Source organism: Sylvia atricapilla, chromosome 12, assembly GCF_009819655.1.
Source record: "Sylvia atricapilla isolate bSylAtr1 chromosome 12, bSylAtr1.pri, whole genome shotgun sequence".
In the NCBI taxonomy this organism is placed as follows: Eukaryota; Metazoa; Chordata; class Aves; order Passeriformes; family Sylviidae; genus Sylvia; species Sylvia atricapilla.
In genome coordinates this window covers 7,503,560-7,527,040 of record NC_089151.1, presented here as the reverse complement: position 1 = coordinate 7,527,040, position 23,481 = coordinate 7,503,560, and the positions used below count along the sequence as shown (strand labels likewise).

Sequence of the window (23,481 nt, the reverse complement as noted above, 5' to 3'; positions counted from 1 at the left end):
ATCTGATCCTGCTCCAAAGGTCCCCCAGGAGCTTGGATAGTTTATTGAATAAGTTTAGGTAGGGTCCTGAACTGTTTATTACAAAAAATATCCCGCAGGGTTATGCTGTAGAAATTAAAAATTGTATATTTTTTAAATACACAGCTCTTGTATTAAAAAAAAAATAAAATAAAAAAAAAAAAAAAAAAAACAAAAAAAAAAAAAAAAAAAACAAAAAACAAGCATCTTGCTTTGTCGTAAACATCCGTGTAAGGAATGCGTTTGGTCCGGAGCAGAGGGCAACACAGGAGAAAGCCACTGGGGTGTCGGGATCACGCTGGTGCCGTCAGGGAGCTGCGGGGATGGAGCTGCGTGCTGAAAGGCGGTGGGTCGTGGTCCCGCTGATGGAAGCCTGCGTCTGCCGGGGGCTGGAGAGAGCGGTACCCCATGGGGTCAGGAGCTGGAGTGGTGAAAGTGCCTTGGGAATGCTTCCTAAAAGTAGCTGGCTGCCTAAAATCACCAGCTCCCCCGCTGCAGCCTGCACTGACAGTGGGCACTGGGACTGCAACAGCACTGGATGTGTCCTGCAGGCTCTGACAGTCCCTGGGCATCCTGGGCGATGCTGGTGGCCCGGCTGTCCCCGTGGTGAAAATTGGGCGATGCCATCATTGGCACATCCATGCCAGCCTGGTGCCCCGTCTATCCTCTCTGCACCCCAGCTGCCAAGCACCCCAGCACGGCACACTCGCTTGCAGGGTTTTATTGGGAACAGCGTGGTGACATGCAGGGGCTTCACTGTCCCAGGGCCGGCTCCTCCTGGCCCGGCACTGGGCATCTTTGGTCTACGGCAGCCGAGTCTTGTGCATTCCCAACAGTTTGTGCCAGGGCTTGCGGCTGCTCACCCTCAGCGCCTGTGCCAGCCTGCGGCTCCTCCAGCCCGGCACGGGGCCAGTCCTGCAGCGTGGCACCTACAGAGGTCACAGGAGCTGGTGTAAGCATGGGGGGCCCTTGGTACCCCAACACCTGCTTTAGCAGGGAGGGGAACATCTCACCTTCAGCATCTGAGGTTGGTCCAGGCTCAGCCTCGATCTCTGAGAGGGACTCGTGCTTGGTCCTGTGCCTGAGCACAGGCGAACGCCGCAGGCGCAGGGGAACGGTGCCCACTGGGGGAAACACAACCCAGCTCCATGTTAGGGTTGGGCTCCTGCTGGAACTGATCCCAGGGCTGAATTCCCCTTGGAAACTTCCCAGTGTGGCAGTGCCATTGTCTATCACCCACCAGCTGGGAGAGGCAGCACCAGCACGCACATAGAACACTACCACCCACTTCTGTTGGTGTTAGGTGCAAGGAAGGCTTGGGGTCCCACTCCAGACCCGACTTACTTCCCAGCTCTGCCGGGCACTCGGGCTCCCTGAGCTGCTCCTCATGGACGGACAGTGCTCGGCAGCTGGTCCCCCGTGGCGCTGCCAGCCGTGCCATCAGCCGGTTGTCTGTATAAGCAATGGGGAGGTGCCACTGGAGGACAGCCCACAGCACCCCGCTTGGCAGGCCTCATCAGCACCTAGCACCCACTGTGTGCTTGGCTCCCTGCTGCCCTCCATCCCCAAGGGCTCCTAGAACAGGCCAGCAGCTGAATGAGGCACCCATGGGCACCTCATGCATCCCTACCTTCAGTATTGGGTGGTGTGGGGAGGGTGGGCAGGGTGCCAGCACCCACCTCCCCACCATGGCTGACCCTCCGTGGCAGCGCCGCCGGCACGTTCCTGCCCAGCCGTGGCAGGCTGCTGCTCCAGCCCTCCCGGGCCCCGGGCTCCGGCAGCCCGCTGGGCTCTGCCAGGGTGAAGGAGCGCCGGGGCTGGTCGGAGCTGGCGGCCGGTGGCTCAGCAGGCAGCTGCCTTCCCAGGGCTTTCCAGGCTGGCCGGGGCTCGGCGCTGGGCTCCGTCCTGGCGGCTGGGCTGCGGAAGGGTGCGTCTGTGGGGCAGGCAGGATGGAGCTGTGGGAGCCCAGAAGTGACAGCCCCAGGGATGGTTCTTGGTGCTGGGAACCAGCCTGCAGCCAGCCCAGCGACTGGGCAGCGGGCCGGGTGTCCGTCTGCTGTCACCAGGCATGGACACCCATGGGTGTAGGGCACCCTCCCGAGGGTGGAATTCTGCCCACATGCCTGTGCCCACCAGCCCCTGTTGGTTCCCAATGCTTGGTGCTAGGAGAGGAGATAAAGCCCTCCACCTCAAGGGCTGGTGTGACCCCCCAGCATCCACTGCTGACCCACCTGTAGACACAGAGTGTGTGCGGGCCTTCAGGGATGGGGGGGAGTCTGCAGAACTGTCCACGATGTCCCCTGCAAGCACAAGCATCAGTGAGCTGGGGTCTGCCCATTGCCACCAGCACCCCACAAGGGGAAGACATAGTGGGACCCACAGCGGGGAGTCCCATGGGCCTGCCAGTTGGGAGGGAGTCAGGGTGGGGAGGGTGCAGCTCCTCACCATCTGAGCCAGCTTTCTTGATCTCGCTGTCTTTGCTCTGCAAGGGGTAAAAAACTGGTAAGGGAGATGTCAGGGAGGCAGTGCCCACAGAGACAATGGATGCAGAGGGCAGAGTGCTGCTTCCAGGCTCTGATGTGGCTGCAGGAAATGGGCACATGCCAGTAAAGGAGGGACAGGCTGACAGACACCATGCAGGGTTTAGGAATTCAGCCCTTGCAGAGGGTTAGGTGATAGGGCAGAGGTTATGGGCAGTGGCAGCACTCAGCTGAGTGCTGCCAGTCCCAGCGGGGAGATGTCCCCCACTCTATGGACTACCATCTCCTACCACCCTGGAGGGGCAAGGTCCATCCCAAAAATGGAGCCAGTCCCCACCTGCTGCTTCTTGCTCTCAGCAGCTGGGCCCTTGGTGACGCCGATGCGATGGAGCATGACCTGCATGCGCTGCTCGAAGGAGCTGGACAACTCCCCCTCACTCTTCTCCAGGTGCCTCTTCTGCAGGAGAGACACAACCCTGCCAGAACATGGACCCACCACAGCACCCATGGCACCCACACTCCTGCCTGCAGGGCACCCACATTCCCAACCTCAGCCATGCTGCCAGGAGATGGTGACAAGGACTAGACCCAGAAGAGATATCCCCAGCCATCACTCCAGTGTCCCCACACCCCCTGGTAACCCCACTGGCATCCATGGGTGGGAGAAGCACCCACCAGATGAGCTGAACAGTAGTGGCAGCTTGGTGACTGTGACAGTGCTTACCTTGTCATGCCTGACCCCCAGTGCATCCTCATCCTCCCCAGACAGCAAGATGAGTGACTGGGATTTGCCCTCACGAGAGTACTTGGGCCGGATCCTCCGGGCAGAGTCGGGGGTCTGGCAGTGCTCAGGCTCTGCGTGGGGCTCGGCAGAGAGCCCCCCCTCCTCTGATTTACTCAGGGGCTTCCCTGACTCGCTTGCCTTGCTGGGAGCTCGTAAAATGTCACTGAGCATCGAGCGCCTGCTCCTAGGGGCGGTGGGACCACTCTCGGGCTCCTTGTCACACCTCGAACCCCGACTGGATTTGGGTTTCTTGAAGGCAAAAAAATTCCCAATTTTCTTCTTGAGGGTGCGGGAACCAGATGGAGCCAGAGGGGCTGATCCCAGGCAGGTCTCCGGAGTCGTGGGGCTGGGGAGAAACGAAGCATTGGAAAAGGTGAGCTCCATGCTGCCAAGAGGTAAGGGATCAGTTTTTCCTCCCTGCCCACCCTAAAGGGGTGGATCCAGACCCTGGACACTCCACCTGAGATAGCAGTGTCCTGGCAAGGGCACCCATTCCCAGCATGGCTCCCATGGGTGCTGCCTCATTGCCTCCCCACTGTGGAACAGACTCCACAGCCACATCCTGCACGCCATGGCTGCCATCCCATTCCTCCTCCCCCAGCCTTGCCCTTGGCAATATCCCTGGATGAGCTGCTTTCCCCAGCATCCCTTTTGCACTGGGACCAGCAGTGTTTGCACAGAGGCTGCTGAAACCCTGGGGATGGGTGTGTGCTGGGCAGGTGAGGGGCCCTGAGCACCCTCCAGGCTTACGGCAGTGTTTCTGTGATGAGCCTCTTGGCAAAGAAGTCCTCCAGCCCCTCGTCCACACGGGTGATGCTCCTGTCCTCACTGTTCTCACAGGCCAAGGGCTGCACCTGCAAGTGACAATTGCTGTCAGCCCAGCACAGGGCAAAGGTGCCCCCAGGCAAGAAGGTGTGTCACCCAGCGCTGGGCATGAACAAGTGGGTGTCCCTGCAGGATGGGTGCTGCAAGCTCCATCTCGTACCCAGCATTAAAGCCAGACCATGGTGTTATCATCTGCATCTGAGCTCTAATCCTGCTCCCTCCCTTGAGCGCTGGGAGCTCCAGGTAGCCCCAGGCTCCTTACAACCCCTTGCCCAGCACAGTGGCTGAGGTATGGCACTCAGACTGTGGGAGAAGTCTTTGGCAGGGATGCTTCCTCCATCTGAGCTCCAAGAAAGGGATCCCTACACTGCTGGTGGGTGATGGACAGGTGACCTACAAAGACCCATATCTGCATCCTTCAGATGTTTCAAGTCCAACTTTGGAGTGCCACCACAGCTTGCATGAGAGCAACCTGCTTCATCCCCATAACAAAGTGGTCCATGCCATGGGCCAAGCCTTCCTCCGTGCACCTTCCTCTCCCTGGCATGTGGCACTGCATCAGTGGCTTCCTATCGATGAGAGGGAGGCGCTTCCCCATCGGTGGCATTTCAATCCATAATGACTTTTCATTACGGCTGGATTGATGCTGCTCAGGAGCCGTTCCAGCCATCTGAGATCTGCTTTCCCTGTCACATCATATCCATCAAAGCCTGTCCTTGCTCAAGCCTTGGCCCACCCTGGGTGCCAGGCGTGCCTGTCCCACTGCAGGGTGATGGCCCTTGGCCTGCCAACCTCCAGCACCCACCCTGCCTGTGAGACACAGCTGCTGCCTCCCCTCCGGCCTCGTGCCAGCCCTGATCCCACCATGATCCAAGGGCAAGCATCACCACAGCTGTGTGAGCCAGGGCTTTCCAGCAAGTGAAAGGATCCAGCTGCATCACGGTGGCACAGGGATGAGGTGATGCCAGCAGGATCCAGTCCCAGGGACAGTGACGGAGCTGGACTCGCCACTGACTGCACCCAAAAGTTACTTTTCCTTTGGGAAGGGGGGTGCAAAGGCAGGATCCTCATCCAGTCGCCTGTTGGATGGGGGGAGCACAGCCCACCTCATCACTGCTGGCAGAGCCCCACCAGCATCACCGGGAGCCGTGGTGGCCACCAGTGCTTCAGGGATGATGGATTTTGGAAAAGGGGGAGTAAATGGAGCTCAGGAGGGAGGCAGCTGGAGCCATTGCCGAACACATCGCTGGCCCTCTGCACCCAAACTCTGCAGGTTTTTTCTTTCCTCTCCTGGATCCCACCGCTCAGCATCTCCCAGTGGGGAGCAGGAAAGAGGATGGATGATTCCCCTCGCCCTCCCCAGCCCCCTTGCCCATCCTTTCAGGCTGCCCCCCTCCGAGGAGGAGGCTCCGGCAGCAGCTGAAATGCAGAATAATAAACCCACCGCGTCTTTGCGCATCTCATTTTCCTGCCTTGCAACAAATACTGACCGCAGTAATTCACCCAAGCGGAAAAAAAAATAAGGGAAAACCACACCGAATACATCCCACCTCCCTTGCCAGCCATGCCCCCCCCTTACATTCGGCTTGCTGGGCGGCTGCTTGTGCCGGCGGTTGGGCCGGGGCCTGGCTTTGGTGCAATGCTCCAGCTTCTCGCCGGCGGTCGGCAGGTCCATAAGGAATCCGGTGGCGGTGGCAGGCTGCGTGGCGGGGAGCGAGCCGCTCGCAGGCTCAGCATCCTTTGTGGAGGCAGGGCGTGCCGGCGGCGCGGCGGGGCTGAGTGACGGCGGCGCCCGGTGAGCTCGGAGCCCGCTGGCGTCTCGACCCGCTGCCGGCTCCAGCTCCGAGACACCTACGACAGGCGAGAGGGTCTCTGTTGACACCCGCCCTCGCCAGGCCGCCCCATCATCATCATCACCATCATCATCATCACCGACGCCGTCACCTTCGCCCACGCGTGGAGGGTCAGCGGGGCACCGGCTCCGCCGCGGGGAGGGAGCGTGGCCGTGCCCGCCGGGAGCGTGCGTGGCTTTGCGGCGCAGCCCGGGACGGATCCTGCCACCGCCGCCGGAGGTTTGCGTGCAGGGGATGATGCTGCGGGGGGATTGTGGGGGGATGCTCAGGCAGGGGCCGGGCCGAGCCCCGCAGCCAGCCCTGAGACCTGCAGCAGGCAGCAGTGGGTACGGCAGGAATTCTGCCGGCGCTGGCCCGGCGAGCAGCACTCACAAACACACCCGTCTTGCTCTGCAGGCAGCTTCTCACCACCACCCCCCAAGTACCCTCTGATACTGGTACTCTGTTACTTGGGCAGCAGGGTGCTGTGGGGCTCAGGGATCCCCTGAGGACACAGGGGTGCTGAGTGCTGGAGTCTGCACGAGTTCTGCTTTAGCCAAAGCAGAGTCACCCATCTGCTGATGGCACAATGTCTGTGCCCCCCCACCCGAGATTCACCCCCCTCCCAGGCATGCAGGGCTCTGGGGGCAACACCAGCCACAAGGAAAACCCATGGGCAATGTCTTCCCCCCAAGGCTGTTGGGTGAGTGGGTGATGTCTATCTCCAGGGTGGACACGGCTGTGGGAGATACCATGGCACCCACAATTACAGACAAACCTCCTACCCCTGGCTGGCTGTGCGAGGAGGGAGCTCAGGGCATTTACTCCACTGCCCAAGGGCCAGCTGAGGCCCAAAACCAGCACAAGAGAAAGGTAAAGGTGAGTTCCCCCACAGATCCCAACCACAGCACGGGGAGGGGCTCTCTGAAGAGTCCAGATCCTGCTGACCTGTCTTTTTTGCAACCCAAGACATGCCCTCAGCCCATGACCCTGGGGGGCTCTGACCATCAGGCTCCCAGGTTGACGGCCCCCCACCCCTGCCATGGCCCGTGGAGGCAGTGTGGCACCCACTCAGCTGCAGCAGAGGGACAGTTCCACGGTGACCTTACTTCTCACAGTTGGCGTGGGCCGAATGCTCCTGAAATGCTTGTTTCTCCTCCGCAGGGCCATCTTGTACTGCAGGGAGAGAGGGATGGTGGCAGCTCCGGCATGGACAAGCTGGCTGTGCCAAAAGGCATTCCATGGCAGCTGGAGCCAGCCAGGCTTCGCCCAGTGATGGTTGCAACCCCTCCATCACCCCTAGGCTGCCAGGGCTACACCCCTTCATCTTGTCCCAGCTCCAAAACTACCCACGACGCTGGATTGGATACTTTCCCATCCAGAACCATGCATTACGCTGGATCCCAGGCCCCAAAGCAGCAACAGCAAGACAAGGTACAAGCAGCCAGGCCACCACAAGGACACATTCCGGTGCCAGCAGCATGGCCTGGCAGGTTAATGGTCCCGTTTCTCAGCACTAATTGCCTTAGCACTGCCCTGGGGGGGTGCCGGGGGGTGCGTGCACCCGGAGAGGCTGCAGCTTTAAGCCCGGCATCATCCGGTAAGGCGGATAAAGGGCGGTTATACCGCGGGCATCACGCGGCGGCAGCGGGTCCAGACCCTACCTCCTCTGCAGCGAGGTCCGGAGGATTCTTGCCCCTTGCCAGCGCGGTGGCATCGTCCTCAGCCGACTCCGGCAGCAGCACCAGGAGGTCGAGTCCCTGCTTGGAGAGGCTCTCTGCCTAAAACCATTAGGAAGCGCTTAAATTATCCCAGGGGCTGAAGCGTGCAAGGCTGCCCTGTGTGCTCCGTGCTGCTCTGCTCACTACCCACGGCTGGGATTTGTGAGCGGATTTAGGCCTGATTAGCCGGTGTCCAGCCCAGCACAGCTGCCTTGCTGCAGGAGTGGCCGGTGCCCGGCGTCACCCCAGCACCCCCCACCACACGGCAGCAGCACAGGGACTTTGCTCAGGGTGTTAATGTTGCTGTGACCACATTGGAGAGGATTACCTGGGAGGTAAACCAACCTGGGTGGGAATTGTCCTGCTTCCCAGACTGCAAATCTGTGGTGACAGCATAGGCGTCCAGGTACCTGGACAATGCTGGGGTACCCAGCCCCTCATCCTGCATCCCAGCCCCACATCCCCATCCTGCAGGTGCTGGCAGCCCCTGGCACTCACCAGTTTGCACTGGGCGATGGTCAGGTCTCCCAGCACAGCATCCACGATGCAGTCGGCCGCAGCGGCTGTGATGGACAGCTTGATTTCGCTGCGAGCAGAAAGAGGGCTCTCAGGGCCAGCATCCACCAACCCTGCAAGCCATGGGGCCACCTCCCCAGGAGGGCTTTGCTGAGGAGATGGATGCTTGGCTGTGGCTCACAGAGGGGCTCCCAAGACATGCCCATGTGCTGCAGCTTGCTGGGTCTGTGCTGCCAGAGCAGGAATGGGAATAGGCACTGGCTGGGATGGAGAATGCCAGTTGCATCCCACTGTTGATGGTCAGGGCCAGCAAAGGGGATGTGCCTGCAGGAACATCACTCCATGGGTTTCCCCAGCACCCTAAGGATTCACCCATAGTGGATCCAAGCAGGAAGCAAAGCTACAGCTGGAAAAACACAGCAGCAGGACCCAGCACACCTCTACCACAGTGTGGGCAGAGGAGAAGTTGGTAGAGAGCCCCCAGAATGTTCCTCTGGCCCCATGGGTCAGTGCCAGTGACTGAGCGAGAAGGAAGAACAGCACATCACCCACTTCAGCTTGCTGAAGACATCAGTGACCATCTGGTCCAGGACAGTGCTGAGGCTGAGGTGGTCCTGGAGGCAGATCCGCTCCGACATGGCATTGACCAGCTGATCCCTGACCCCGCTCTTCTGCACCACAGCTGGGCACAGGCTGTGTGCCGTGTCCAGCACTGCCTGCATGATTGCCTGAAGTTTGGGGAGGAAAGGAAAATTTTGATTTATTTTCTATCAAGATTCACTGTTTTCAGTAGACACCGTCCCTCTTATCCTTGGGCCAAGGCTGACAAACCTCCCGGGCTGCCCACGGGTGCCCACCTGGATTTCCCGGCTGCAGGTCTGTGACGCCTCCTCCGTGAGACACTCCAGCTTGTGCTGCAGCTTGTCATTCTCGTAGGGGGTGTTTCCTGCCTCATACAAGAGGGGCAGGATCTGACACGGGAAGGGAGACGGTGTGAATCATCCCATGTCACCCCATATTTCCATGCACAGCCTGCATCCATGGCTGCCCCATGGAAGAGCATCACTCACATCAGGTGAGGAGACCCAGTGATCTTTTGGCTTTGCAGGGCCAGGTTTGGGCATTCTCATCCTTTACAGGATGAGGATACAAATCCCTGTGTCCTCTCAATTTCTCCCCACCACCCACTGAATCTCCTTCCCCTCTTGCACCCCACTCCACTTCTACCTGCATCAGGGAGACCCTTAACCAATGCTTTCACCACCTTTCCAACATCAGTACTGCCTTCTTAAATCCTTCTTAAGCCTCTGCCAGATTAAGTAACCAGAGGAGTGCCAGAGAGTTGGGGAAAGAAGGTGGTTTGAAGAGAAGTAGGGGAGAAAGAGAAAAAGGTACAATAGGGAGAGAGAAACAAGAGCAGGAGGATCAAACCAGGCCTGACAGAGCCAGGAGCTGCCAAGCCAACATGATGGATTTTGTCATGGGCTGATGACCCACAGTTCCCATTGCTGGGGTGGGACGAAGATGCCCCAGGGAAGGATTCAGGGAAGTTTCTCAGCAGTGTGGGCATCTGTGGGTTGCAGGGCGTTCTCAAAGCTAGAGCACCTGTCTCTCCCAAGGAGAGCCATGTGAGCATGGGATACCAGAGGAAGAGGGGTTGTAACCCTGTGGAGGGTGTGCACACAGGTGTGTGTCTCTGGGGCAAGGGGACTAAGAACATTTTGATCTTTATTCTAGAAAGGAATTCAGAAATTCTCAGCTGTGATTTAATGTTTGCAAGAGCTTGGTGGCGTCTGTTGCATCGACATTCTGGAATTCCCTGACTGCTGGTTAATGATGTCATTAACAAATCAATGCCCTGCTTCGATCCCAAAGGATGCCGGGTGAGCTGAGGGGGTTTCCCACACCGTGGACTCACACTGACAGAGAGGTTGGCATTCCTGATGGCCTCCTCGGCACAGAGGATGTCCGTCTCCACCTCCCTGCCCGTGCAGGTGCTGAGGATGTCGACGTGCTTCTGCACACTCAGGCAGATCTCATTCACCATCTGGAGCACAGAGAGGCTGTGTCATGTGGAGCAGCACTGCCAGTTCCCCTCCTTGCTGTGACTTTCCCAGGGAAGAACGTGTTTGGAGAGGGCACGGGCACATTACAGCCTCCGAGAACATCCCTGCCTAATAACCAGGGATGTCACACAGCAGGGATTTGCTGGCAGGAGTGCACAGGGGGCAGGAACACACTGTATAGCTTAGCGTAGCAGCAAGTTATCTCAGCAGTGCATATGCATGAAATGCATGGATGCAATCAGCAGGATTTCCAGATCTGCTTTCCATCCACCCCCACCCTCACCACGGAACAGTGAAATGGTTTGGAATGGAAGGGATCATAAATGTCCCCTCATTCCAACCCCCCTGCCATGGTCAGGAACAGCTTCAAGCCCAACCTGGGCTTGAACGCTTCCAGAGATTTGGCATCCACAATTTCTCTGAGCAACCTGTTCCATCCCTCCAATCTGCTCTACCTTCCACTCAGGAAAGGTTAAAAGGGTGTTTTTCTGCCTGCAAGGGCTCACATGAGCAGGCCAGGGTCGTTTGGGGCAGGGGGGGAGCAGCCCCATGCAGTAATTTGTCCATCAGACCTGTTCAGAGGAGGTGGTGAGGATGCCCTGCTGCAGCCGGAAGGTCTGTGCCGGCAGCGTTTGCCGCAGCTGGTTTCTCGTCAGGCAGGACTGGAGCTGCCAAGGCAAGAGGCCGTGAGCAGTGATGGTGGCACCTGGCCCTGCATTCCCCAGCCCACATCCCCCCACCTTGTGCACGGCCTCCTCCGTCCTCTCGGGGTGGCTGCGATAGGCCTGCGCCACGTCGCTCATCGGCAGCGGCATCGACTTGAGCGTGTAATTCCTGTCAGGCAGAGTGGGCTGAGCAGGTGCTGCTGCACCCAGGGCTCATCCCCCCTGTTCATGTCCCCACTGACATGACACAGGCCCAGAGCCCACCCAGCAGCAGCCTGGACGTTGTCCTGAGGTCCAGCCTTGGAGGCAGGGATGGTCAAACTCTGTCCCTCAGCAGACCCTGGTGGGGTGGCAGTGACCACCTCCCCAGGCTCTCCATGCACCCCTCTTCCTTCAGACCTCCAGAGATCTACACAGCCAAATACCAGACAGGGTGGTGGGTGTGCTCAGCAGGTGAACAAACTCTACCCACCTGACTTGGGCAGGGAGGAGAGGAGCATCACATCACCACCACCAGCAGATCCCCCCGTGCTCACTGGGGGCGCCTTGGGTGACACGAGGCTGTGCTGGTTGGTATGCAGAGCCCAGGGGAGTCCCTGAGGTTGGAAATGGGGGTGTCATCATCAAATGGGTGTCAGGTTGCTTTTCTGGCTGGAAACCCAGAGCTGTGGACCAGCTACCTTGGGGCATGTATGAAACTGTGTGATGGCCTTGCCATTCAAGGGGAAAAAAGGCCCTGGGGACAGTGACATGCTGGTGACAGAGGCTCTTTTGCATGTTGATAACAAGCCAGGAAGACCAAGAGCCTCCCTCCTTACCTCTCCAAAGCTTGAGCCACCTCTAGGAGCCCATGGGCAGTTGTGTTGTTCCTGTCCCAAATCACAGTCCTGCAAAAAGAAGGACCTGGGTGAACCTTGCCCACACCCACACACCCTGAGGTGGGTGCCAGCAAGAGTCAGCCCAAGGCTGACCCCAGGCATCAGAGAGCCTAAAAGTGGGATTAAAAATTACAATTTTCAATATCCAAACCCCAAACTTGGAATTTGCCAGGAGCTATAAATTAGGTGGGTGCCTGGAGGGAGTGAAGGGCTGAGAGGACATATTCAGGCACCATCTCGTGGGCAGGGACAGATGTGTCCCAGAGGAACAGCCCTGGCTGAACACCATTCCCTGTCCTCTGCAGATACCCCTGCTTTGTCTTTGTGTACACAATGTGGTTAAAAATGGTGTTTTAGGAACTGATGGCAGAGCATGAGGCCAGGGCAGAGATCACAAAGGTCTGTCTGCAGCACGCTCAGCTGTGCAGGGGCCTGGAAAAGAGGTGGCAAGTGCCAGGGCAGGGATTGAGCTGCTCTCTTGTCCTTCACGTGCCCCCTGTCAGCACTGCCAGCTGACTGTCATGGGTACAAAATGCAGTCATAGCATCCAACCATGTACCAGGAGTGGTCCAGGACTGCATCCATGGCCATTAGGAGCCATGACAAGCCTCCTCTGATGGCATCAGCATCACAACCATCACATCAGGGCCACCCAGCACAGGGTCACCTACAGGGTGTCACAGAGCTGCTGCTACCTGAGCTTGGTGTTGATCTGCAGGGCCTTGGCGAGCATCTTGGCCCCTGTGTCCCCCATGGCATTGCCACTGATGTCCAGGGAGATGAGGCTGGTGTTGCTGCCCAGGGCACTCAGCAGGACGTTGGTTCCCAGTTTGAGGCGTGATTCAGCCACAGACAGTGACTGAAGAGGCTGGAAAAGGGACAAAGAGGGGGACAGGTGGCCAGGACATGTCAAGGTGAACTCAGCCTCCATCCCTGTCCAGCAGCCTCAGGGCTGGTGCTGGTTTTGGAGAAAACAAGTGATGCTGAACCCCAAGAAACATCCAGATTTAGCTCAGATGCCTGGCAGTCAGTGAGGAGAAAAGAGGTTTTTTGGGAAAGCTGTGCTTAATCCAGTGTCTCATCTATGTCTTTAGCCAGACACAAGCTCCCATTTTCCCAGATGGACGGGAAGAGCTCCCACTTCTCTGTCTGAGCTTCAGCTTCAGATGAGGAAAATTAAAAGCAGAAGCACTTGAATGGCAGTGAGAGAGAGGGAGGATTGCTCCCAACCTGTGTGTGGGGGATCTGGATGGCACCCTGGCATGGAGACTGCACAGTGGTGGCTGGGGGTGACCAGGAGCATGGCTGGGATGGTTGTGGTGGCTGAGGGCAGGCTGGACTTACGCAATCCTCCTCCTGGGTGAGCTGGACAATGCGGTGCAGGACATCCAACAGACCTTCCCTGCAGGAGAGACGGTGTGTGTGAGGGGGTTACTTGTGCATGCCCTGAGGCCACAGAGGCAGCTGGCAGAGCTCTGTCCTCACTCCCACTCTTGCCTGGGCTATGACTCATCTCTGACACTGCACCAGGTGCTGGCAAAGGTGACCCTCCCCGTTGGAGCAGCTGGGATGGACAGGCAATTCCTACCAGCCCATGGGCTTTTGATGGGAGACAGAGTCAAGATGGGTGCACCATTCCAGGATGCCTCCAAGCCTGGGTGCTGCTGCTTTCCACTCACTTGGATTTGATGTTGAAGTTTTTCCCCAGAGAGACGTGCCTAATGGATTTGCTTCTGCCAATGGAGAGCACCAGTGTCACCATATCGGGGTCAAAGCCTGCAGGAGATGGGAGACACTCACCGAGATGCTCCAACAAATCCATGGAGGTGGAACCAAGGTGGTCCCTCACAGGAGCCACCAAGATGCCACACTGGGATGCTGGAGATGCCCAGAGAATTTCCTGAGCATCTTCCTCCCTTCCCGCTTCCCCAAGGAGACTGAAGACCTGTGCAGAGCTGGGGTCCCTGTGAAATGACCTCAGGGAAGGAGCAGCCACTGTGGACACTCCTGATGCTTTTGGAGCATTGATGTCCTGAAGGGCTCCAAACCACATCAGCTTTCCCAGAGCCATTTGGCTATTGAGGAGTTGCACGGTCTGCTGTGAGAGCTTAGCAAGGCTGTTTGAAAGTTTGGGATATTCTAGGTGAAATTAACAGCTGGCAGAGGTAATGTTTGTGATGATTAGGGTCACTTGCCCATGGCTTCAGAGGCCATGGCAGGACAAGGCTGGCAAAAGAGGCTACAAACACCTGCAGAGAGATGGGAAGAGTTTCTGCCTAGGGAAACTCTTTCAGTGCTTGAAACCCTGAACCAGCGACATGAGACCACTTCAGATTCAGTGAACTGAAGAGGGCTGTACCAAGAAAGATGGGAAATGAGAAATTTTGGCAAGTCTTGAGGAAGGAGGGCATAAAGAAATCACCCTGCTCCCTGTGCTGGGTGACTGGACATGGAGGAGATCTTCTCCCAGGCTGGGAAAAAGCAACCTACCATTGTCAGACAAGTCCAAGTGACTGATGGAGCTGGCATCAGGGATGAGATCCTGGATGACTTGGGCCCCCGCTGATCTCAGCTTGGAAGAAACAGCAAGACATCAGTACAAGGGAAGGCAGCAAGCCCTGCAAGGAGATCCTTCTGTTGGGGAGGTCAGACAGGGCATGGACCTTCCCACTCTGCCACAGTGGGACCCTCTGGCAGGAGGGGTGGTGCCCGTGGCTGCTGGGCCCTCACCTCACAGCTGCTAAGGTCCAGGTGCAGGTCACTGATGTGACTGTTGTCTGCCAGCCCTTGCAGCAAAGCCCTGGAAAAGTCACCAAACCGCCCCCATCAGTGCAAGAAATGGGGGCACCAGCACGTGCCATGGGACACCCCCAGCAGTCCAGGCAGTGGGAGTGGGATGTGGGAGAAGGCATCCTTCCCAGAGCTCTGCCTCTCACAGCCCCTTCCATCCATCCTCCCCAGCAGCCCTGACCCAGGTCTCCCCAGGCTATGCTCACCCCAAAGCCATTCCCCACAGCCCAATTGCACCTTACGACATCGGCTGGCAGCTTGGTACCCGCCAGGGAGACGTGTCTGAGGGAGCAGGCCTGGCTGAAAAACTCCTTGATGTCAGGGGAGATGGTTTTCACCCTCCTGAAAAGGATGGGCACAACATGGCAACGACTGCAACCCAGCACCAGCGACCCCCCTGGGTACCCCAGCCACCTCACACCATCCCAGGGCTTACTTGTGGGAGTACACGTTTTTGGAGAGATCCAGGTGGATGAGGCTGGTGTGGGATCCATGGACCAGGGCTCCAAAGAGCTGCAGAATGGGGATGTGAGGCATGTGGGGGAGGACTCAGAGGTGCTGCAGCCCCTCACAGAGCCTGGGGAGGGAGGGGGACTGAGGGCAGGACCCCCTGCACGGTACTCACAGAATCCAAAGGGCAGTCTGTGCCAGCCAGGCTGAGGTGGGAGAGCGAGTGGCAATGGCGGAGGAGGCTCTGCAGGTTCTGTGAGCAGAGGGAGCTCAGCAGCTTTGCCCCTCAATCCCACTCCCCACCCTGCAGCCCTGGAATCCCAGTTCCAGCCTGTCCCCTCCCTCCTGCTGAGCACAGGGGTGCACACGGGAACCCACTCTCTCATGGGATATATCCTTGCTCCAGATGGCATCTCCCACACTCCCACAGGGAGATGCAGGGGGATGTCCCCAGGGTGTCCCCAGCTGTTCCCAGGCTGTCCTGTCCCCACCCCTGGGGTGCTGCAGGGCAGGGGACAAACCAGAGGAGACCAAAGCCATCCAAACCACACTAGGGACAGAGTCTGAGTGATGTCAGCCCACCCCATCACAGCATGCATACTCACACTGATGTCATCCCCAGCCAGCGTGCCAGGGTTTCCAGAGAGGTCCAAGTGCCGGAGGGAGAATGCAATGGCTTTGTTATCTGTGAGGGCCTTGCATAATGTGCTCATCCCTGCTCGAAGAGAGTGGGAGAGATGGATGGCTATAGGCTCCCTGCACTGGGGACAGCCTGGAGCAGAGCAAGGGAACCTCCCTCCAGCTGGGCAGCAGGACATCACATCCATGAAGGTGCCCTTTCCAGGGTGTCCCTGCAGCCCCCTCAGTCAGTCCTTTTGTGGAGTGGGGCAAGGGCATCTGGGCTCTACCTTTGGCTGTGAGCACTGTCCTGGCCAAGCTGAGGCTCTGCAGACCCTTGGAATTCTTCTCCATGTACCGGCTGAAGGCAGTGACCCCTGATGAGAGCAGAGAGTTTGGAATGGCTGTGCCAGCACAGCTGGGTGTCAATCCCACCCTGATCTGCAGCCTCCAGCACAGGAGGCAGCTGCTGGTGGGACCTGGAGTTGAACATCAGATTTTGTGGGTGTAAACTCATCCCAGCCTAGAATTTGAGTACCTCTGTCTTCCAGCTGGTTGCCAGCGAGGTTGATGGTGTGCAGGACAGAGTTGGGATGGCTGCTGAGTGCCTGGGCCATCTTCTGCACAAAGTCACTATGGAGAGAAGGGTCACCCATCTGAGCAATGCTTGGACACCTCCAGGAAACACAGCCACCAGCCCTGTAGTCTTACAGGGACATGCCACCAGCTCCTGCCTTTGTGGCAGAGCCGGCTCCATCTGAGCAGCCAGAAGGAAGCAGAGCATCTCCAGGGGTGGGTGGTATTCCCTTCCAGGCTATGGGAGTCTCTGCTCCCAGTGAGCTTCCCAGTGTGGAGGGGATGGAGCCACCGACCCCTGGCACAAGGGTCCATGCATGGACCTCCCTGCTCGATGCACTGAGGGAAGAACCACCAGGCTGCCATGATTCTGCTCATCATTTCCTTGCAACACTTTCACTTACGCTTTCAACCCACTGTTCTCCAGCACCAGCTCCTCCAATGTCACTGATTTGCTGAGCATGTAGAGAAGCTGCTCCGAAATCTCCTGATTCTGGCAGGGAAGAAGAAAGCCTTTCTGGGAACCTGGCCACCTCTGATGCACCCAGAGCCACAGCACCTGCACTCACCAGCCTGAAGTCCTTGCAGGAGAGCTTGGTGAACCACAGGTTGAAGGACAAAGCAGCAACACTCAGTGCCACATCCCTGCAGGGTGACAGGGATGAGGGAGTCAAGGGCCAGGATGAACCAAGGCTAGTTCTGAATGGGTGACCCAGAACACCCAACTGGTGTGTTTCCCAAGACACCCAGGATGCCAGAACACCCATCCCATGGTGCCCAAACACATCCAAACCCAAGGTGCTCCAACTGACCTAACCCTGGGGTGCTCCAAGATACCCAACCTCAATGTGCCCCAACACAACATTCAACAGAACAGGACTGGGGACTGTGGGTTTAAAGCAACCCACAGGTACAGGTCATCTTCCCCAGATTATTCCCTTGGGGAAAATAAAAATCAATCAAAATATTTGCATGCTTCTATCTAAACCTCGGGGTTTAAAATTATTTTTAACTCTGAGCTCTCATGTGAGCAACACCACAGGTTTTGCTTGAGTGGAAACAAGTTTCTTTTTTACTTCCTCATCCAAAGAAATCTCTAAAATGGTCTCCTTTTTGGCCAGCTGAACACAGCTCCTCTGTTCCCCAAAACACTCAACCCAGAACTTGACTCGCTGCAGCCCAGCCTGGCAGTTGCCTCCCCTGAGAGCTGAGCCTTTGCTCCATCTTTCTCAGGATAGAGATGAGGCTGAGCAGGGGGAACTCCGGGCACAGCTGGAGCTCACAGCCCCGCTATGAGGTTATAACCAGGTGATAACAAGGCTGTAACAGATATCTGGGGGGGCTGGAAGGGAGCAAGAGCAAGTTTCAGGGTGGCAAGCTGCACTGGCTGCTTTGCATAGGGAAACACCTGACAGCCACAAGCTGCAAGAAGCTGCCATGACGTTGGGTTTTCAGCCCCATAAACAGCTCCCAGGCTGATCAGAGAGTGAAAAATGAACAGAGAGGCTGCCTAGACTCTCAGCTGCTGCCCCATGGGACAGGGCTCAGGACATTTGGTGAGGGGAAGTGTCAGGCTGCAGATGTGGCATCCCTGGGGCATGTAAGCTATAAAAGCTTCTAACGTGGGCAGAAGGGCATGTTGGGCCCCCAGCAGGGACAGGGAGATGAGGATGAGTGCTGGTACATGGAACACTGCAGGCAGCATGGCTGGGGTCTCACCTGCTCTCCAGGTGGCTGAAGTCCAGCAGGTTGAATTCCCGGCAGTCCTGGCTGTGGTAAATGTTGTCCACGTCCTTCCCAGAAGGATGAACACATGGATCAGGCTCAGCACAGGGTCCTGGGGAAGGCTCAGGTGCCTGGTGCTGCTGGAGGGAGCTGAGCCCTTGGGGAGCCTCTTCTGGGGAGTCCCTTGCCTAACCCCAAAGCCTAAAACCTTTCCTAGTGTTCTGGCTGGCAGACATGTCCTGGCTTGGTAGGACAGATTTTTGGGGAGTCTTGGACAACTTCTGCAGGGAATGGTCAGAAGGCAACACACCCCAGGCTGGTGGGAGTGAGGGAGTGGGGAGAGGCGAGCTGGGATCAGCATCCAGAGGAAGGACAGTGAGTCCTGCTATGGCTGGGTCCCAGCAGGATTCTCCTCTAGTACTACACCCAGCAAGGTCCTAGATTTCCAGAGGCTCCCCTTCAGTCACAGTCTGGGAAAAAACCTGGTTCAAGGCACTCCACTCTCACTTGCATTTTGATTCCAGCCCACCAAGGAGCAGGGGGCACTCAAGCCAGGCAAAGCTGCAGTTCCCAGATTTTGGCTGTCTGAGCCCCAGCAGCTCCACAAGGCACCCACAAGCCTCCTGCTTCCCTACCCACCAAGTGACACATCCATGGGATGGAGCAGCTTACCCACTGGATCTCCTCACGGAAGGCAAAGCCATTGTAATCACACAGAGCAGCGTAGGTCTCTGAAAAGCCCCCTGCAAAGAGAAGGCAGTTTTGGTCCCAAACCTTCCCACAGGAGCACAGAGAACTTTGGGGAGAATGGGAAATAGGAGAGGGATGACAAGGACTCAGAAGTGGTGCTGAGGGCTCCCCCTTTCCCCCTCAAAGGGGAAAGAGATCTACTGTCAGCCCCCAAACAGGGGCTGTGGCTTGCTTTTCTTGATCTATGTGGATGCCAGGCACAGCACATTGCTGTGGTCATGATGGAGGCATCCTGCTCCAGACCAGGTTGCAGGAAAAGCTCCTGGCTCTGCAGTGGTGCCATATGAGGTGGGTAGAATCATGCAGAGCTACAGGTCCTTGCAGGTAGATTCTGAGCAGTATTGCCTGTTGTCCTGCTTCTTCCTGGGCATCTACATCCCCTCAAACCTGCTGCTGCCCCATGGGATGGGATGGGCTCGTGGACAGCAGACCCCAATAGCAGGGCTCCATCTGACCAAAGCCATCACAGGTGCCCTGCTGGCAGAGGTGGGGGCTGTCAGCAGAACTGCTGTTGATGGATGCTGGGCTGGAATGATCCACAGGGTGCTCCAACCCTCCTGGTCCTGCCTGAGGGAGGTTATGGCAGGACTTACCACAAGGCCCAGGGTTGCTCTGCAGCATTTCCTCCAGTGAGTCTGTGATCTGCTGGATCCTCTCGTACAGGCTGGGAGGGGAGTTCTTGAGCAGTGTCCTGGTGATGAGCAGAGGGATGTGTCAGCGTGGGCCAGGAGAAGAGCATCCCCACCACTTCATGCTTAGATACAACCCTTGTGTCTAGGGTGGCCAGAAATATTCAGTGAGGGAAGAGGGTCTTGCCTCCATCCATGTGTTTTTCTCCTGCTAAAAGCACTGTTGTAGACCCATCCTATAGTTGGGATTTTCTAGCTGCAACTGTCCCAGGTCATGGCAGGTGGGTTGGAACTAGATGATCTTTAAGGTTTCTTCCAACCCAAACAATTCCAGGACTCTACAATCCGGGGCTTTTCTGGGCAAAGCGGTTGCTCTGGTTCCTACACAACCACCCCTCAGGAGCAGAAGACCCTTACCCAAGGGATGAGTCTGGAAAGACCTTCTTAAGTGACATGGTGACATGGATAACAACTTGCTCCAAATCATCCAAGGACATGAACCGGAAGGCGTAAGACGCTGCATCTGTTTCTATGACAACCTGCAGGGTCCAGAGGATGAGAGATGCCTGAGTGAGCTGGCAGCACACATTGTCCCCAAGCCCCCAGACACAACGGTGACAGCCATCAGCTCCTCACTGCCAAAGCACCATAAGTGCAGGGAATAAGGCGAGCACCAGGAATTTAGGATAAAATACATTAGTGGGCAGGAATAAGGCATAAACCTCCTGAAAATTCAACTTAAGCTGATGCAGAGGCATCCTGATGCAGTGAGGTGAGAACAGCCTTGTCTCTGCCTGCAGCAGCTGCAGCTGGAGGATGGAGGTTTCCTCCTTGAATTTATTTAATCGAGGTTTAAGGGGGTTTTAGCTTATGGTTCCTACCAAAAAAAAAAAAAAGAAAAATCCCATGGCAACATGCTCCCTGATTTAATTACACGCTGATTGAGGCGTGGGAGCAGGATGACAATTATCTGCTGGCATCGCGCGAGGACGGCGCTTCCGCCAGTGCCCGGGGCTGTGGAGGCAGGAGAGCGTGGGACTGCCTGCACATTAACAATCCCTGGGCTTTCCATAGCCCAGTCAGATGTCTCGCCCCCCTCCACCCTGAGGTTTCAACTCCCTGCACCCCTCTGTCTCTGCCCAGCTCCTTCAGTTCTCCCCAGAGCTCAGCCACGCAGCCTGCTGAGCAGCCCCCTGTGGAGGCTGAGGCCATGGTTGCTGATGATGCTTTAACAAGAAAAACCAGACAAGATGTTAGCAAGGACCAGACAGGAGGTTAAAAAACCAGACAGGACCATGGCCCTATTTCGGCCAATACATCCAAGCCTTGATATCCAATTCCTCTCTTCCATGGTTCCTCCCACTGCCACATCTGCCCTATGTGCCCGCCCCTCCCTAAGAGGATTAACAGGGTTTAAAACACCCTCCTGCTAAATTTGTCTTCACCTTGGTAAGCTGTAGCCATTTGTCACCTTGTCCCTGCTGAGCAGGAGGTGGCATGGCCAGGCAGTGGTCTGTGGATGCCAGGAGGGGAAGAAGTGCAGGGAGTCACACAGCACCCCTGGGTGCCTCCCTGTACCTCCTGCTCCAGGGTAATACCCCTGATGAGGATCCACACCAGTGACCCTCAGTGTGCAATGGGGGCTCAGAACACCCCCAGATCCTATGGTGGGCTCCAGACCAGGGTTTGCCATGGGGGAGTTGGCAGAAGGGGGGGTAATGCCCAGGTTGGGTTTGTCCCTAGTTGCTGGTGCCACTCACCACACTGGGCTCTTGGACCGTCATCTCCCTCACCTCCAGGAAGCTGAAGCTGCTGTGAACCTGTGGGTGAAAGGAGCAGGATCAACCCCAGTGCTGATGGAGAAAGGAAAACCAAGAGTTCCCCCCCAACTCCCACACATTCCCATGCCTCAAGTAGTGCTTGACCTTGGCCTCACCCTTCACCAGCCCTAAAACAAGACCCCCTCCCCTTCCCCCCATCTCTCTCCTCATCCTGCTCTTGAGGGCTTCCCTGACCCAGTGGCCCAGGTGACTCACGGGTCACTCCCCACATGTCCCAAGACCCCCAGGGCAGTACCATGGCACAGGGTCCCCACACTTACTCTCACAGGCAGCATCACAGGCAGCACATAGGCTCGCCAGGGTGTCAGGACCTAGGCAAGGTGTGACAAGGGAACATGGTGACATGGCAGCCACCCCTCACTGCAGCCATAAAACACCTTCCTGGGGAAACCAGGAAAGCAGGAACCAGGCCGGACTCTGCACATACCAAGATAAAGTCATCGTACTTGGATTTCACCTGCAGCTGGATGCTCAGCACCAGGAGCACCTTCTTTGTCCCCAGGAAGGTGGCGATGCCCTCTGAAAAGACCAACGTCCAGATGAAATTAGGTGGCTGAAGTCACCTTGGTCCTCTCCCATGCGCCCCGCTGCTCCTGGGGATACTGTCCCCACCTGAATCATCTTCTCTCCCTCCACATCTGACAGTCAGACCCTGGCTGCTCTCAGACAAGCCTCATACTTCACCACCTGTGGGTCTCCTTCACTGCTCAGGTGATGCACTTGCCTCCCCATCTTCTGCCACAGCCTCAACCAGGCACAGGGCTTTGGGGCTGCTGGTTCACACTGCCCGTGCTGCCTCACCCACTGGGAGCTGTCACTGAGTGATAAGAAGGTCCTGATTTCTCTTCCTTCCTTTCCAAATTCACCACTAGGGAGCAGCTGGTCACCAAGTCCTTCTCCATAGCACAGCCAGGGTGGTCACATGTGCCAACCTCCCCGAGTTCACAGACTGGTCATTCCCACAGTCAGTGGACCAGTGTGAGCATCGCTCCTGCCTTGAGCATCACCTCCGTGCCTTCCTGATTCATGCCTCTCACTGGGAGAAACAGGACCAAAACCACAGCTGTCCATCACTGTGCAGAGCAAACCAGGCTTTCACAATGACAACAAGCCCCACGGGTTCAGTGGCTTGAGCCACACATCCCCAGGGACCCACCCTGGTAGAGCCAGGAAGGACCTGAGGCTGTGGGGACACGGTGACCCAGCTCCTTCCCACCTCCCTGCAAGCCTCGGTGGAGCTGATGAGGCTGAAGGGCCCCGAGATCTCTGTGGCCTTTTGCTTTTTCCATCAGCCAAGAGAAGGCTGTGAGCAGTGGGACTCTACACACCCTCATGCTGAGCTGCAGGCTGTGCCTTCCTGGGAACTGCTGGGGATCTCCAGCTGGCCAGAGGAACCCAAGCCCATGGGACTGAGCAGCACCAAGCTGCTCCCACAAATCTGACAGCTTGAGCTGCGCAGAATCCTATCCTTGAGGAGCCAGGTTATCTGGGGATGCTCTTGGTCCAAGGTCCATCTTCAGGCAAATGAGTTTTGCAGACAAGAGGAACCCCCAGACACCGCATAGGCCCCCCTGAACCCAAAAGCGACTCTGCCAACCCCAGCCAGGCAAACTGGGGCCAAGCAGGCCCCGTATGAGCAGCTTCCATGTGGCAGCGATGCCCCGGCAGCGCGGCGGCGGGCGATGCTTACCTTGCAGCTCGCTGGGGATCCCTCCGGGGGACGCAGCCATGGCTGGGACCGCGGGGTCACCTGCCCGGGGATGCGGGTGTCAGGGCAGCATCCTCGGGCGCCGCGGGAAAGGCACCCTGTCGGGAGGAAGCGCTGAGGTTACCAACCGGCAGCGCCGCAGCCTCGGTGCCTCCTCCCCCTCCCGGTGCCTCTTCCTGCCCCGTCAGGCGAGATTTACCGCCTGAGCAAGAGAAGCGAAATGAAAGCGACGGTGCCCACGGCCCACCGGCCCCGCCGGGAGGAGAGGGCGTCGCTGCCCAGCACCGTTCTTCTCCCGTGTGGCTTCCCCTGTGTGAGCAGGACACCCCTCCCAGCATCTCTCAATAGCTCCAGCCTTCCAGGGTTGAGGATCCATGACCTCTCCCTATCTCTTGAGGTGCTTCATGGGGACATATTTCAGCCTGAAGATGGCCGGTGAGTGGGGTATGGGTAAGTCTACCCTTCCCAGCACTGGGCAGTCAGCACAGATCCATCACCTTGCACTGGGAATCTGCAGAGGGAGCTAATGGAGATGGGTGCTAGTGCCCACTGCAGGCTGCTCTCAGGAGGATGGATGCTGGTGCCCACGGCAGGATGCTGAAGGAAGGA

At 57.5% G+C, this 23,481-nt stretch overlaps 1 protein-coding gene across 1 annotated transcript; it reads right to left on the bottom strand.

The window, feature by feature from the left end:
* Nucleotides 1–22: 22 nt before the first annotated feature.
* Nucleotides 23–22,967, bottom strand: CARMIL2 (capping protein regulator and myosin 1 linker 2). Its single transcript, XM_066327695.1, has 40 exons — nt 22,855–22,967; nt 21,592–21,683; nt 21,425–21,475; nt 21,084–21,143; nt 19,741–19,862; nt 19,288–19,385; nt 18,617–18,687; nt 17,939–18,012; nt 16,789–16,864; nt 16,624–16,712; nt 16,182–16,276; nt 15,934–16,020; nt 15,631–15,740; nt 15,201–15,278; nt 15,012–15,088; nt 14,813–14,917; nt 14,516–14,585; nt 14,276–14,357; nt 13,465–13,561; nt 13,130–13,187; nt 12,481–12,653; nt 11,726–11,794; nt 10,983–11,076; nt 10,815–10,910; nt 10,095–10,223; nt 9,034–9,147; nt 8,729–8,904; nt 8,159–8,246; nt 7,604–7,720; nt 7,049–7,115; nt 5,687–5,958; nt 4,033–4,136; nt 3,223–3,628; nt 2,836–2,955; nt 2,464–2,500; nt 2,250–2,318; nt 1,649–1,951; nt 1,363–1,470; nt 1,032–1,142; nt 23–947 (listed from the first exon to the last, which is right to left on the bottom strand). The coding sequence occupies exons 1-40, from the start codon at nt 22,892–22,894 to the stop codon at nt 772–774; spliced, it is 4,461 nt and encodes a 1,486-aa protein (XP_066183792.1). The 5' UTR covers nt 22,895–22,967; the 3' UTR covers nt 23–771.
* Between the last annotated feature and the right edge of the window lie 514 nt (nt 22,968–23,481).